This window comes from Mus pahari, chromosome 18, assembly GCF_900095145.1.
Source record: "Mus pahari chromosome 18, PAHARI_EIJ_v1.1, whole genome shotgun sequence".
Classification (NCBI taxonomy): Eukaryota; Metazoa; Chordata; class Mammalia; order Rodentia; family Muridae; genus Mus; species Mus pahari.
Window position 1 is genome coordinate 35,872,536 of NC_034607.1, and position 12,094 is coordinate 35,884,629.

Below are 12,094 nucleotides of genomic sequence, written 5' to 3' on the forward strand. Positions count from 1 at the left end.
CCTCCAAGCATCCTGCCTGGGTATCCGGTCGAGACGGTACAGCAGGAGACGGTGCCCCGGGAACACCTGCCCAAAAGCCAGGCCGAGCTCAGCGCCCGAACCGTGCGCGCCCAGGGGCAGCCACGGCCCACGCACATGCACACGCACACGCACGGGAGCGCAGCCTCCCCGCGTTCCCGACGCCGTGGCGAGGCCGGGCGCCCGCGGGAGCCCTGGAGTTGGGAGCTCCAGGAGGGGGCGGGTGCTCGAGAGAGGAGCTCGAGCATTCGCTCCCGGGGCCCGGCCGAAGCCCCGCCCCGACCCCGCCCACACCCCGTCTCCCGCGCGCGGGCTCCGCGCGCCCCTTGCCGCGCGCGTGCGCGCGCGTGCGCAGGCCAGGGGCTCTCGGCGGGCAGCCCCGTAGACCCGGGGAAAGCGTCCACCCGTCAGGTCCCAGTTTAACCCTTTCCTCGCTCGCTCACGAGGGAGGGGCCCCCGGGCCAGTTCCGTGCCTGCGCAAGCGGCGGCGCGCCTTCTCCTCCCCCCCACCCCGGAGCCCGCACCGCGCATGCACGGGGAGGGGGGTGGTGGGGGGTGTCCGCGGCGGGTTGGCTAGTCTGTGCTCGTGCAGGAGGAGGGCTGCCACCACCAGGGACGTGCACGAGTCCCCCCCACCCCACCCCCTCCCCAAACTAAAAAAAAAAAAAAAATTTTTTTTTTAAATTAAAAAAAAAAAATCCAAAACACTGCCACCCACCGTGCCCCCGCGTCCATCCCGTCCCCGGCTTGCGCGCTGCCGAGCGAGGGAGCCCAGAGAGACAGCGAGCGTCTGTAGCGGTGCCAAGCTGCAGGTAAGCGCGGGCCGGGTGCTGGAAGGGCCGGGGACGGGCGCGGGGACGCGGGGGCAGCCGGCGGCGGGCGCGGCCGGGGCGGCTGCCGAGGAGGCGCGTTCCCGCCGAGCTCCGGGGCAGCAGCCAGCTGCAGGATGTGGCGGCGCAGCGCGGTGCGAGCGGGATCGGGGCGTGGGCCGGCCGCGGTTGGGCGTGGGGGGCCGGGCGTCCCCGGTGGCCGCGCAGGCCAGCGAGCGGGTGGGGAAGAGGCCAGGCGGCGAGCCCCGCGCGCGCGCTCTCTCCTCTCTCGCTCCGCGGCCGAGTTCATGGCCGCCTGGCTCTCCGCGCCGCAGTGCACCGCGGTGGGGGTGGGGACGGCGGAGCCGGGCCCGAGCTCAGCCCGCGGGGCGCCGCCCCTCGCAGCTGTGGTTTCCCCCCCACCCCACCCCCGGAGCCGACGGGGACCCCCCGCGCACGCTCCCCCGCCTGCGTCCGCGGAGCTCCGGGGAGCCGGCCGCGCGCCGCCCCCGCCCTTGGCCGCGGGAGGGCGCGGGAGGACCAGACGCGCAGGCCGCGGAGTGCGCGGGGCGCGAGCTCGGGGCTCGCGGGCGGAGCAGGGCGCGGCGCGGCGCGGGGCTGCGGAACCGGCCGCCGCATGCCCGCTCCCGAGCTCGTCGCGCCGCCGGGGCTGCTGCGGGCCAAGGAAGAGAGAGAGAGCGAGAGCCTCGCGCTCGCGCCGCGACCTGGAGAAGTGGAGGATGGTTGGAAGGGAAGGTGGCCCGTCGCTGGCGGGCACGGCTCCGGGGAGCTTTTGTTTAGGAGAGAATGCTGAGGGCTCGCTGCACCCGGCGGCTCCTAGGCTGCGACATGCGAACGTGGGTTCCCCACGCGCGGACTGCGCCCTGGGTCTTGCGCGGGGCCCCGGATTCCCCACTCCCAAGTTGTGCGGTCGCAACAGGGAAGTGGTGTGGCCGCCATTGTCGCAGCTGCTCCGGAATAAGGAGGCGGCTACGGCTGCTTATGTAAGTTTGCTTTGAGAAAGCCTGGCTCCGTGCTCCGTGCTGGGTGAGGACGCCTTAGCGCTCCCGCGATTTGGGGAGTTGCTAGCAAGGAGCTGCTTTATAGTCTTATAGGTGTTGGGCTATGTCTTGTCCCACACCTACTTACACACATACTATCAATGGCTATCTTCAGGTTTGACTCATTTGAACTTAGCAATGGAAACATCTCTATAGGGGGAAAAAAAACCGAGCCGATTGGCCTGTGACCTCCTTTGAAAAAGAATACACACCAGAAAGGAGAAGGTGCACGCTGATATGTTGCCATGGCTACCGTAGGGCCACTCTTCTCCCAAGTCCATGCCCCTTGGTCCTCAGAAGTGCCACGGAGGGAATTTCTGCAGGGAGTGCCTTCCCTTGGGCTGACTGAAGGCCCAGGGTGCATCTAGAACCCAGGAAGGCTGAGATGAAGACTGGATGGAGCACCCTTAGAAATGTATCTTACCAGCCCTCACACAGTGCACATGAGAAAGCCTGCTAACTCGGAGCCCTGTGATTCCTATAGTATGAACTTGTTATGGGTTCTCAGGATGGTGGAGTCTCAGACTAAGTCTTTGTGTAGGACTGTATTGTAGCATGGCCACCTGCTTCTACCGCACTTGTGGGACTGGTGGTCAGTGGAGGAAAATTTTGTTCTTCAAAGCCTGTTGGGCTGCAGAATGTGGAGTTCTTTGGGTGAAGAGTTAACGAACGAAAATTCTTTGAACCTGCATGCGGGGATAGAGGGAGAAAAATGTTAAGATTTCCCCATAGCAGTCTTGGAGACAAGTCTGTAATTGTGTGGTAGACATCAAGTGGCGTGCTCATTTCTCCACTCTTTAGCTGTTGGGTATGTGTGTTCCTGCAGCCTTCCGATAATCAGACAAACATGCATCTAGATGTCTATAGGTCCTAAAGGAAAATGTGCACCCAGTAGGAAGTGGTGCGGGTAAAGAACACATGCTGGTGTTTTTAAGAATATATACCGCTGGCCACTCCAGGTCTAGTCCTTATGTAGAACCAGACCTTACTCCTGCTAACCTCGCAGTGTCTACCCAGAAAATGGTTCATAGGCAAGAGGTGGGACAGAGTGTTTTGTGACTCTTGTAAATAACTTGGTTTAGGATTTAATGTAGGGAAAAAAAAAGTCTTACTTAATCTGTATCTTTCTTCCTGTAGATCTGGCTTGCCCCTGATCAGACTGACTCTGATCTGAAGATTTTGGTGTTTAAGGCATTAAGAACATAGCCTGAATTGTTCATGGTGAGTGTACCTTAGAATAGTAAGCCTCAGACTATCATTTGGCATTTGATTTTACATAAGTACCTCGGGTCTAGGGGTATCAGTAAGGGGTAATATACTTACGTGGTTTAGGCAAGTCCCTGATTCCCAGTGTGTACACATACATACATTCTAGACATACATTTATAATTCTATTTCCATGAGGAAAAACCTGTTTTCTCCAGACTTTACACTTTGTTGAATAAAAGTAAGACCATGTTGTTTTTACATAAAACACACTATTTTTAGATAAACTCTTGAACTCGCAGTGGAAGGCCTTTCATGGTGGTTCTGAAATTACTTTGTTATTTAAATATGTCTGTACTTAACCAAGTACAGGTTGAACCTAAGTCAACAGTGTTCAAAATCTGAGACTTTGAAGGGCAGTAAGAAGCCATCAGTGGAAATTCTATGCTATGAAGTTTTGTTTAGAATATTATTTGAGAAAACAAAAGAGACAAAAGAATATTATTTGAGGCAGGCAAGAGGCAAGATCTCTCGAGTTCAAGGCCAACCTGGTGTACAGATCCAGTTCCAGGACAGCCAGGGTTACACAGAGAAACCCTGTCTCGGGGGAAAAAAAAAATTTTTTTTTAAAATAGCATATAAATTACCTCCATGCTGTGTGTATAAGGTATATATAAAATATCAACTAGTTTTGGAGTTGGGCATGGACTACCATCTCCAATTTATCTCATTATGTATATGCACGTATTGTAAAACCTGGAGAGAAAAAAAATCTAGAACTTGAAACACTTCTGGTCCTGAGCATTTCAGAGAAAGGATACTCAACCTGTACATCTGTTGATATGACTTTTAACTGGATGGCTGGAAGACTGGCATCCTGTGAGCATGAAGCCTTTCTTCACTGTCTTCCCAGATGTCTTGGGGTCAGATTAAATCTTGAAACTCGTCCAGGAGTGGCTCAAAACTACTATGGAGAAACTAGAGGACACCGCAGACATTGTGGCAATGGTGCCCTCTCTAGTTCTTCTGTGGTGGTTTATCTCTTCTCTCAAGGAACTAACAATGCTCAGCCCAGGGTTACCGTGGACTCCTCCACACCTAAAGTTAGGTACCACAGTCAGGGCTTGAGCAATCTTTTTTTTTCTCCTGTATTTGTGGTGTATGTATACACGTCTGCATGTGTGTGCATGCATGCAAGTGCATGTGTGTGGCCATTCCCTCGGAGACCCCAAGGCTGGCAAGACAGTCGTCATCTTTGATTGATGCCTACCTTGTCCACTGAGACAGGATCTCTCAATTCAGCCTGGAGTTCACTGTTTAGCTAGTAGAGCCAGCCACCTTGGCACCTTCTCAGAATTACAGGTGGCCGCCATGGGCCGGACTGAGTTTCCGTTGTTTGGGCTGTTGATCCGTCTTGACAGTCTGAACGTTTCCTGGATTTGATCGCTGGATCTTACAAGCTGTAGGATGTTGGGCTGCTTCCTAACTTCTTTTAGAAATTGAGGGCACCACCTATCCCATTGGATTATTAGACATTAAGTGAATTGAGTCTTCTAAAACATGGAGTGTAGTACCTGTGTGGATTTTGTGAAAAGCTGCCATTGTCATTATAACCAGGGAACTGTTCATAAACAGAAAGTAATTCAAAATTGCAATATGGAAATCCCTTGTCTGGGGTTGTTCTTTTTTACCAGTTTGGGGACCATCTTTAACAGATTTTCTAAATTATCAGGTTCCAGATATTCACGATACAACTAAATTTTGCATGGGGTGTATTAGGTTCACACTAAACACCTTTAAAATTTCCATTGCAGGAGTTTTTCATCAGTATGTCTGAAACCATAAAATATAATGACGATGATCATAAAACGCTGTTTCTGAAAACCCTGAATGAACAGCGCCTGGAGGGAGAATTCTGCGACATCNCCATCGTGGTTGAAGATGTAAAGTTCCGAGCCCACCGGTGTGTCCTCGCCGNCTGCAGCACGTACTTTAAGAAGCTTTTCAAGAAGCTAGAAGTGGACAGCTCGTCCGTCATAGAGATAGATTTCCTCCGCTCCGACATATTTGAAGAGGTGCTGAACTACATGTACACCGCGAAGATTTCTGTGAAAAAGGAGGACGTCAACTTGATGATGTCGTCTGGTCAGATTCTCGGCATCCGGTTTTTGGATAAACTGTGTTCTCAGAAACGCGACGTGTCTAGTCCGGATGAAAGTAANGGCCAGTCGAAGAGTAAGTATTGCCTCAAGTTAAACCGCCCCATCGGAGACGCTGCTGATGCTCAGGATGATGATGTGGAAGAAATCGGGGACCAGGATGACAGCCCTTCTGATGACACGGTAGAGGGCACTCCCCCGAGTCAAGAGGATGGCAAGTCTCCCACAACCACTCTCAGGGTTCAGGAAGCAATTTTGAAAGAGCTGGGGAGCGAGGAAGTTCGGAAAGTGAACTGCTACGGCCAGGAAGTGGAGTCCATGGAGACTCCCGAGTCCAAAGATCTGGGGTCTCAGACCCCTCAGGCCTTAACCTTTAATGATGGGATGAGCGAAGTAAAAGATGAACAGACTCCGGGCTGGACCACGGCGGCCAGCGACATGAAGTTNGAGTACTTGCTCTACGGTCACCATCGAGAGCAGATCGCCTGCCAGGCGTGTGGGAAGACGTTCTCCGATGAAGGCCGACTGAGGAAGCATGAGAAGCTCCACACCNCTGACAGGCCCTTTGTCTGTGAGATGTGCACAAAAGGTTTCACCACGCAGGCCCACCTGAAAGAACACCTAAAAATCCATACGGGNTACAAGCCCTACAGCTGCGAGGTGTGCGGGAAGTCCTTCATCCGCGCCCCAGACCTGAAGAAGCACGAGAGGGTTCACAGCAACGAAAGACCATTCGCGTGTCACATGTGTGACAAAGCCTTCAAACACAAGTCTCACCTGAAGGACCACGAGAGAAGACACAGAGGGGAAAAGCCTTTTGTGTGCGGCTCCTGCACCAAGGCCTTCGCCAAGGCCTCAGACCTGAAGAGGCATGAGAACAATATGCACAGTGAAAGGAAACAGGTCACCCNCAGTGCCATCCAGAGCGAGACAGAACAGTTGCAGGCCGCAGCGATGGCCGCTGAGGCTGAGCAGCAGCTGGAGACAATTGCCTGTAGCNAGAGGTGATGGGTCAGGAACACTGAACCTGGAAGGTGGATGCTAAGGTTGCACTGGCTGTAGTCAGTGAACACCTTTGACCACTTTGTGGCAATTTACAGCATCGTGCTAGCTGGACCTAAGACAGTGCGCACTCCAGTTAGGTGGTTCTCAAATTTCTCAAGGCAGTTATGTTCCTACGTTCTGACCAAACCGTTTGGTTTTTTTTATCTTTTGGTGTGTGTGTGTGATGTCTAGTATTCCTATTCCCAGTAAGGTCCCCTACCCTTCTTTATGGTTTTAATTTGAAATCTCCTTTGTCTAGTTTAAAATGAATGGCTTCTGTTTCACTCTTAATCTCTCAACTCCTGCCAAGCTGGTGAGTGCACTGCACAGAGTCATTGAATAAATTGATTTCCTAATCCCAGTATATGTGACTTATGTCAAAACAGCAGTTTTAATAACTGGATACAAGACCTTTATATCAATGCGGAAAACATTGTCACACACTGACCCAGAACACTGCAGAAGTACAAAACCAAATTTTGAAAAATGGAATGGTGTTAGTTTTATATTTGGTTTGTGATTTCTCTCTCTCTCTCTCTCTCTCTCTCTCTCTCTCTCTNTATATATATATATATATATATATATATATATATATATATAATTGTTCTCACTGCTCCTGTGGACAAATAATGGTTGCTTTGCTGAAGTGTCCCTTCATCCGTTGCAATGGCCCCTGTGCCCACCCCAGATGAGGTCATGTATACCTCAGGATGAGGGAGACCACCGGGATGCTGGTGGTGTTGGGACTCAGTTTCCCTTTTGTCCAGTGCGGCCATTCTGTCTGTGTGTGTCCGTGCAGTGGGCCAGTATGGACAGGAGAGAAGAGTCCGAGGCAAGGTTTTCACAGATACAAAAAATACCCTAAGGTTTCCTAGGTCTTGAAATCGTGACTGCTTTCAGAAATGGTTTTGTATTTAAGGTCAAAATTAGGACAAGAAACAGAGATGTTTCTTCAAGTACGTTTTTGTAGTTTACAGATCGTCAAGCTTTGGGGTCTCNGCGTCTCTGCAGCACTCAGTTTCCCATGAAGAAGATGCTTACTTAAATCTGAAATCGTTTAAGTGTGTAAATAGTAGTGTTGGTCTTATGTATTTCGAGAAAAGGAACAGCTGCATTTTTTTTTTTTTACACAGTGGATTAAAGTACCTTTCATTGGCAACAAATATCAGACCCCTTTAACCAATATTAAAGACTGTCAAACCAAATGTTTATGTTTTTCAAATATGTTTTTTCACTGGTTGCAGTTTTCAATAGAAGCTGATTGCCCTGTCATAGCCATAAATCAGAATTATGAACTTTGTTTCAGATCGGGTGTACTAAACGCTCCTTTGACTATTTACTTAAGAATATATTGAAATGCCCACAGAGTTTGAATTATGTTCTGTAAGAAAGTGTAGACAGTTGTTTTAGGATGTGTACAGTTGTAGAAGGTGCCAACTTTAAAAGTTCATGTTNGGTTCTTAAGGTTTTCTTTTTTTTTTAAAAAAAAAAAAAACATGCATTAAAGTAATTTCATTACATGGCTTGCTGTACTAACATCTGTTATTACTGTTGTGAGAAAAATTTTCATTTTCAAAACCGGTGTACATGTTGTACCTGCCGGAGATTGTCGGATGGGGAGGAGGCTACCTTTAAATTTTTTTATTTATCGTTAAAATGTTTCGGCTTACATTAATCTTTTCCTGAGCGGTTTGTTCTGTTTTGAAGGCAGTCCCGTCAGTCCGTCTGTGCTATTTAGTAGGTGAGGGCCGGACTGGTGATCCTAGGCTGTGTTAACCAAAGCAAATGTGAAATCAGCTGGCATCCTGTTGAGAACTACTTCAACAAACCGTATTTTGGGCCTTTGTTTTTGTATATAAAGATAATGATACACTCCTCTTGTTCTTGATCATTTTTTAATGTCACTGTTGTAAATGTCCAGATCTATATGCTACTGTAGTCATGATTTCATAGAGGTTCTCACTTCAGATCTAAAATCGGTCCCTATAAAAAGCCTTGTGGACGGGAAATCACGTCACCGTGTCCCAACCTGAGAAAACAAAGTAGAATTTTCAATACTTTGTATTATATGTTTAATGTTTGAACTGTTTTGTATTGATGTTACAACTTCTACCATGGGTTCTGGGTTCTTATGGGAGTCCCTGGGTTTTTGTAGATATTTTTAGTAGTGGTGGACTCTTAAAATTAACTCTCCTTGGCCCTGAGCAGGGACAGTGCCTCTCCACATCCAGCTAACTCTAGTCATTCCTAAGGCTGGAAAACCACCTGCAGAGGCATGGGGAGTTCCTGCTGAGGTGCACTGGCCCCTGAGATGCACTGGCCCCGAATCTGCAGTGTGAGCAGAAAGGAATTCTAAGCATACGCTACCTTTCCATCAATACTTCTTCCTGTACAACATATGTGTCCACAAACATTGTGTTGACCCCATCATGTTAGCATTGGTTTAGATGATAAATGCAAGGAACTGTAAGGAATTCTGTCACTGTAAAAGCAGCCAAGAAAATCAGGTATGTCCCCCGTGCACATGCCTATCAACCGAGCTACTCAGGAGGCTGAGGCAAGATGGCAGGTTGACAGCCTGACTGTGGCTAATGAGTGAGTTCGAGACCACCCTGGGCAAATGACTTGACACTAGGGATATGGTACCGAGGCAAAGCACTTGCTTATGCACTGAAGGATAACACACAAATTGAAGCACATTTTGAACTGCCCTGAGTGAGTTTCAAAAATTTCTTCACCTTTAAGGTAAAAAATGTGGATTTTTACCTCATTGCTTACCATGAAAGTTACACAACACTGAGCCCAGTATCTTGCTTTCTGGGTTCACCACGAGTAGTTCCTGTTGTACTGGTTTGTTTTGGACATGTTATCAGTCTGTAACTTGGCTCACCTCACACTCGGATATATGCCTGCCTCTGCATCCTTAGGGTTGGAACTACAGGCATGTGCCAGCAAACCGTATCACGTCAGTGATGTTCTCAGTGGATACAGAAACATGATTCCGCCCCGCCCCACCCCCCTGCCTGGGTACCTGTCAATTCTATAATTGCTGGCTCTGCATGGTAGCCTGACACGTCATTTAAAATGTTCACAACTGAGAATGTCTAAGGAAGTTCTGTTTAATTGGCATTTATAAGCTGTCAGTTCATAGCTTACGAACGTACTCATTCTAGAGTTTTCTTTGGTTTCATAACCACATATCATTTGCCCATTTTTAAGTAGGTCATTGGCGTGTAGTCAATTGTACATACACCCTGATGTGGTTGGCTTCCAAACCTACTCGGGGACATAACAACACAGGCAGAATTGCAATTCTGAGAGCCACACATGAAGTCATCCATTTAGACAATATTTTTATATAAAGCTTTCCCAAAGTGAATGTGTTTTAGACTACACTCAGCATTATCTGTCCTGGTTTATATAAATTCCAAGAATATCTGCTGTTTCTTCACTGAGGGGTTAAGACTACCACCCCCGAAGTTTGACTTTAGTCTGGAGTTACTGCTTTCTTTCGAGGATGTTTTCAATAATCTTCCAGGAGGACACTTTATGTGGAATAGAATTAGTGCCCATTAACAGTACTGGCTGAATGCCTGCTAGCTACTGAGCTAGGCATTGGGCTAGGTACTGAGAACCCAGCAGGAGTGGGTCTGACGGGCTTCCTACTGTCCAGGAACAAAGGCCTCACCTATGCATGCTCACAGAATTCTACACCTGTGAAGATAGCATGTATCCACATGTGCAAGATGCTTTTCAATTTGGGAGTGCGTTAATACACTTCATAGAACTTGATTCCCTTCTAAAGGTAACTAAGGGCTTCATTCTGTTCTCATGAAGTTTAGTGGTATCAAAACCAACCAGCAAGATGGCTCAGGTAAACTCGCGTCCCACTGGGCAGGCCTGAGGATCTGAGCTTGATCCCCAGGGTTCATGTGGTAGAACACTTACAAGTTGTCCTTGGACTCCGTGATGCTATGCCATTCCCATGCGCACATGCACACAGTAGGTGTAACAAAATTCAAAGAATGTCTCTTAGGCAGTGGGTCAGATTCTAAACTGACCTTACCTGTCTTGCGTAATACTAGAACCTGTCCCCAAACATGGAAGCCCACTGGCCAAATGCCATGAATTAGCTTTCTTCACAAGTGACCCAGGAAAGCCCCACAATGCGAAAGTCCATGACGTTTGGGGCCAAAAACAGCTGTAAGGTTGGTCAGCTGTGCTTAGAGATCCTGCTGGCCTTCCCCCACTCCTTAGTACTCTCTTGTCTTAAGTCTTAGATTCTTAGATTCAGGTTCTACTTCTCTCCCTCACAAGCTCTGAATGATCTTCCTTAAATGCTTTGCTCGAAATCTATTTTGAGGCCCGAGAGATGGCTTGGTGTTGAGAGCACTGGCTGCTTTTCTGGAGGTCACTGGTTTAATCCCCAGCACCACACAACTGCTCACAACTGTCTGTAACTCCAATTTGCAGCTGGGCATGATGGCAACATGCCTTTAGCCTCAGGATGAGGGAGGCAGAGGCAGGAGGATCTCTGAGTTCAAGACCAGCCTGCTCTACAATGCAAGTTTGTTCGAGGCCAGCCTGGGTTACACAGATTAAACCCGGTCTTACAACAACAACAACAACAACAAATGTATTTGATTCCCTATTCCCTGCCCAGTTTATATCATTCTTATTTCAAAACAATAGGAAAAAATTTAACTTTGAAATCAGATATAATTGCCTTAATGTATCATTGACAGAATGTCAAAGATAGAAGGAGAGCATTTGGTGAGCCTGATCATGGTTCACTGTTCGGTTACCGACACCTAATTGAACAGAGCATATGAGCACTGTTCTCCTAAATCCAGGAATTCTTTGGCTGTGCTGTTCTTGCTATAATCTCCTCACCAACAGGATGTGCTCTGGATCAGTAGGTACTAGAGTAAACAAGATTGTATTTAAGGTCTGAGTGGCTCTTCGAAAAGAGAAATAAAAAACAAGAGACAATTTGTTTTGGAGTCTCCATACTTAATCATGTTCCCCAGACTTCTGAGAGCTATGAGATAACAGGGGACCTTCAGATACTACATTAAAAATGTCCAGAACCCAGTTGAAACTTTGGTCATAGGTAAGCTGCAGCTAGGCTGTATGTTAATAAATGTCTCTGGTATTCATGGCTAGCTTACTTGTCCATGCTGTGAGATAACTATTATTCTTAGTAGGTTTTATTTGGGGTTCAGGGGGTGTCATGGTTTGAATATGCTTGTCCCAGGAAGTGGCACTATTTGGAGGTGTGGCCTTGTTGGAGTGGGTGTCACCATGGGCATGGGCTTTAAGACCCTCATCCTTAGCTGCCTGGAAGTCAGCATTCTGCTAGCAGCCTTCAAATATAGATATAGAACTCTCAGCTCCTCCTGTGCCATGCCTGCCTGGATGCTGCCATGTTCCTGCTTTGATGATAATGAACTGAACCTCTGAACCTGTAAGCCAGCCCCAATCAAATGTTGTCCTTATAGAGTTGCTTTGGTCATGGTGTCTGTTCACAGCAATAAAACCCTAACTAAAACAGGGGTTCCCTCTAGATCACCACACCATCCACAATCCTTTGTTTTGAGATAGGGTTTTATGTAGCCCAGGCTAGCACAAACATAATATATAGTTGCGAATGACTTGGCACTCCTGAGGTTTTTTGTTTGTTTGTTTTTCTCTCTGCTTCCCAAGTGATGTAATTATAGACATGTGCTGCCACGTCAGGCTACCATTCGTGCCTGGAAGAGGAGGAGAGGAAGGAGGAGGAGGAGGAGGAGGAGGA

At 48.4% G+C, this 12,094-nt stretch overlaps 1 protein-coding gene across 3 annotated transcripts; it reads left to right on the plus strand.

Annotated features, from left to right (window-relative positions):
- Positions 1 to 729: 729 nt before the first annotated feature.
- On the plus strand, positions 730 to 6,847 carry Zbtb14 (zinc finger and BTB domain containing 14). 3 transcript variants are annotated; one of them, XM_029531562.1, is made up of 3 exons: positions 730 to 830; positions 3,026 to 3,109; positions 4,909 to 6,847. In XM_029531562.1, the coding sequence occupies exons 2-3, from the start codon at positions 3,107 to 3,109 to the stop codon at positions 6,259 to 6,261; spliced, it is 1,356 nt and encodes a 451-aa protein (XP_029387422.1). In that variant the 5' UTR covers positions 730 to 830; positions 3,026 to 3,106; the 3' UTR covers positions 6,262 to 6,847. The 3 variants fall into 3 exon arrangements, with proteins under 3 accessions (XP_029387422.1, XP_021073645.1, XP_021073644.1); XM_021217986.2 differs by lacking the exon at positions 730 to 830 and adding an exon at positions 928 to 982; XM_021217985.2 differs by lacking the exon at positions 730 to 830 and adding an exon at positions 1,437 to 1,831.
- Positions 6,848 to 12,094: the final 5,247 nt, after the last annotated feature.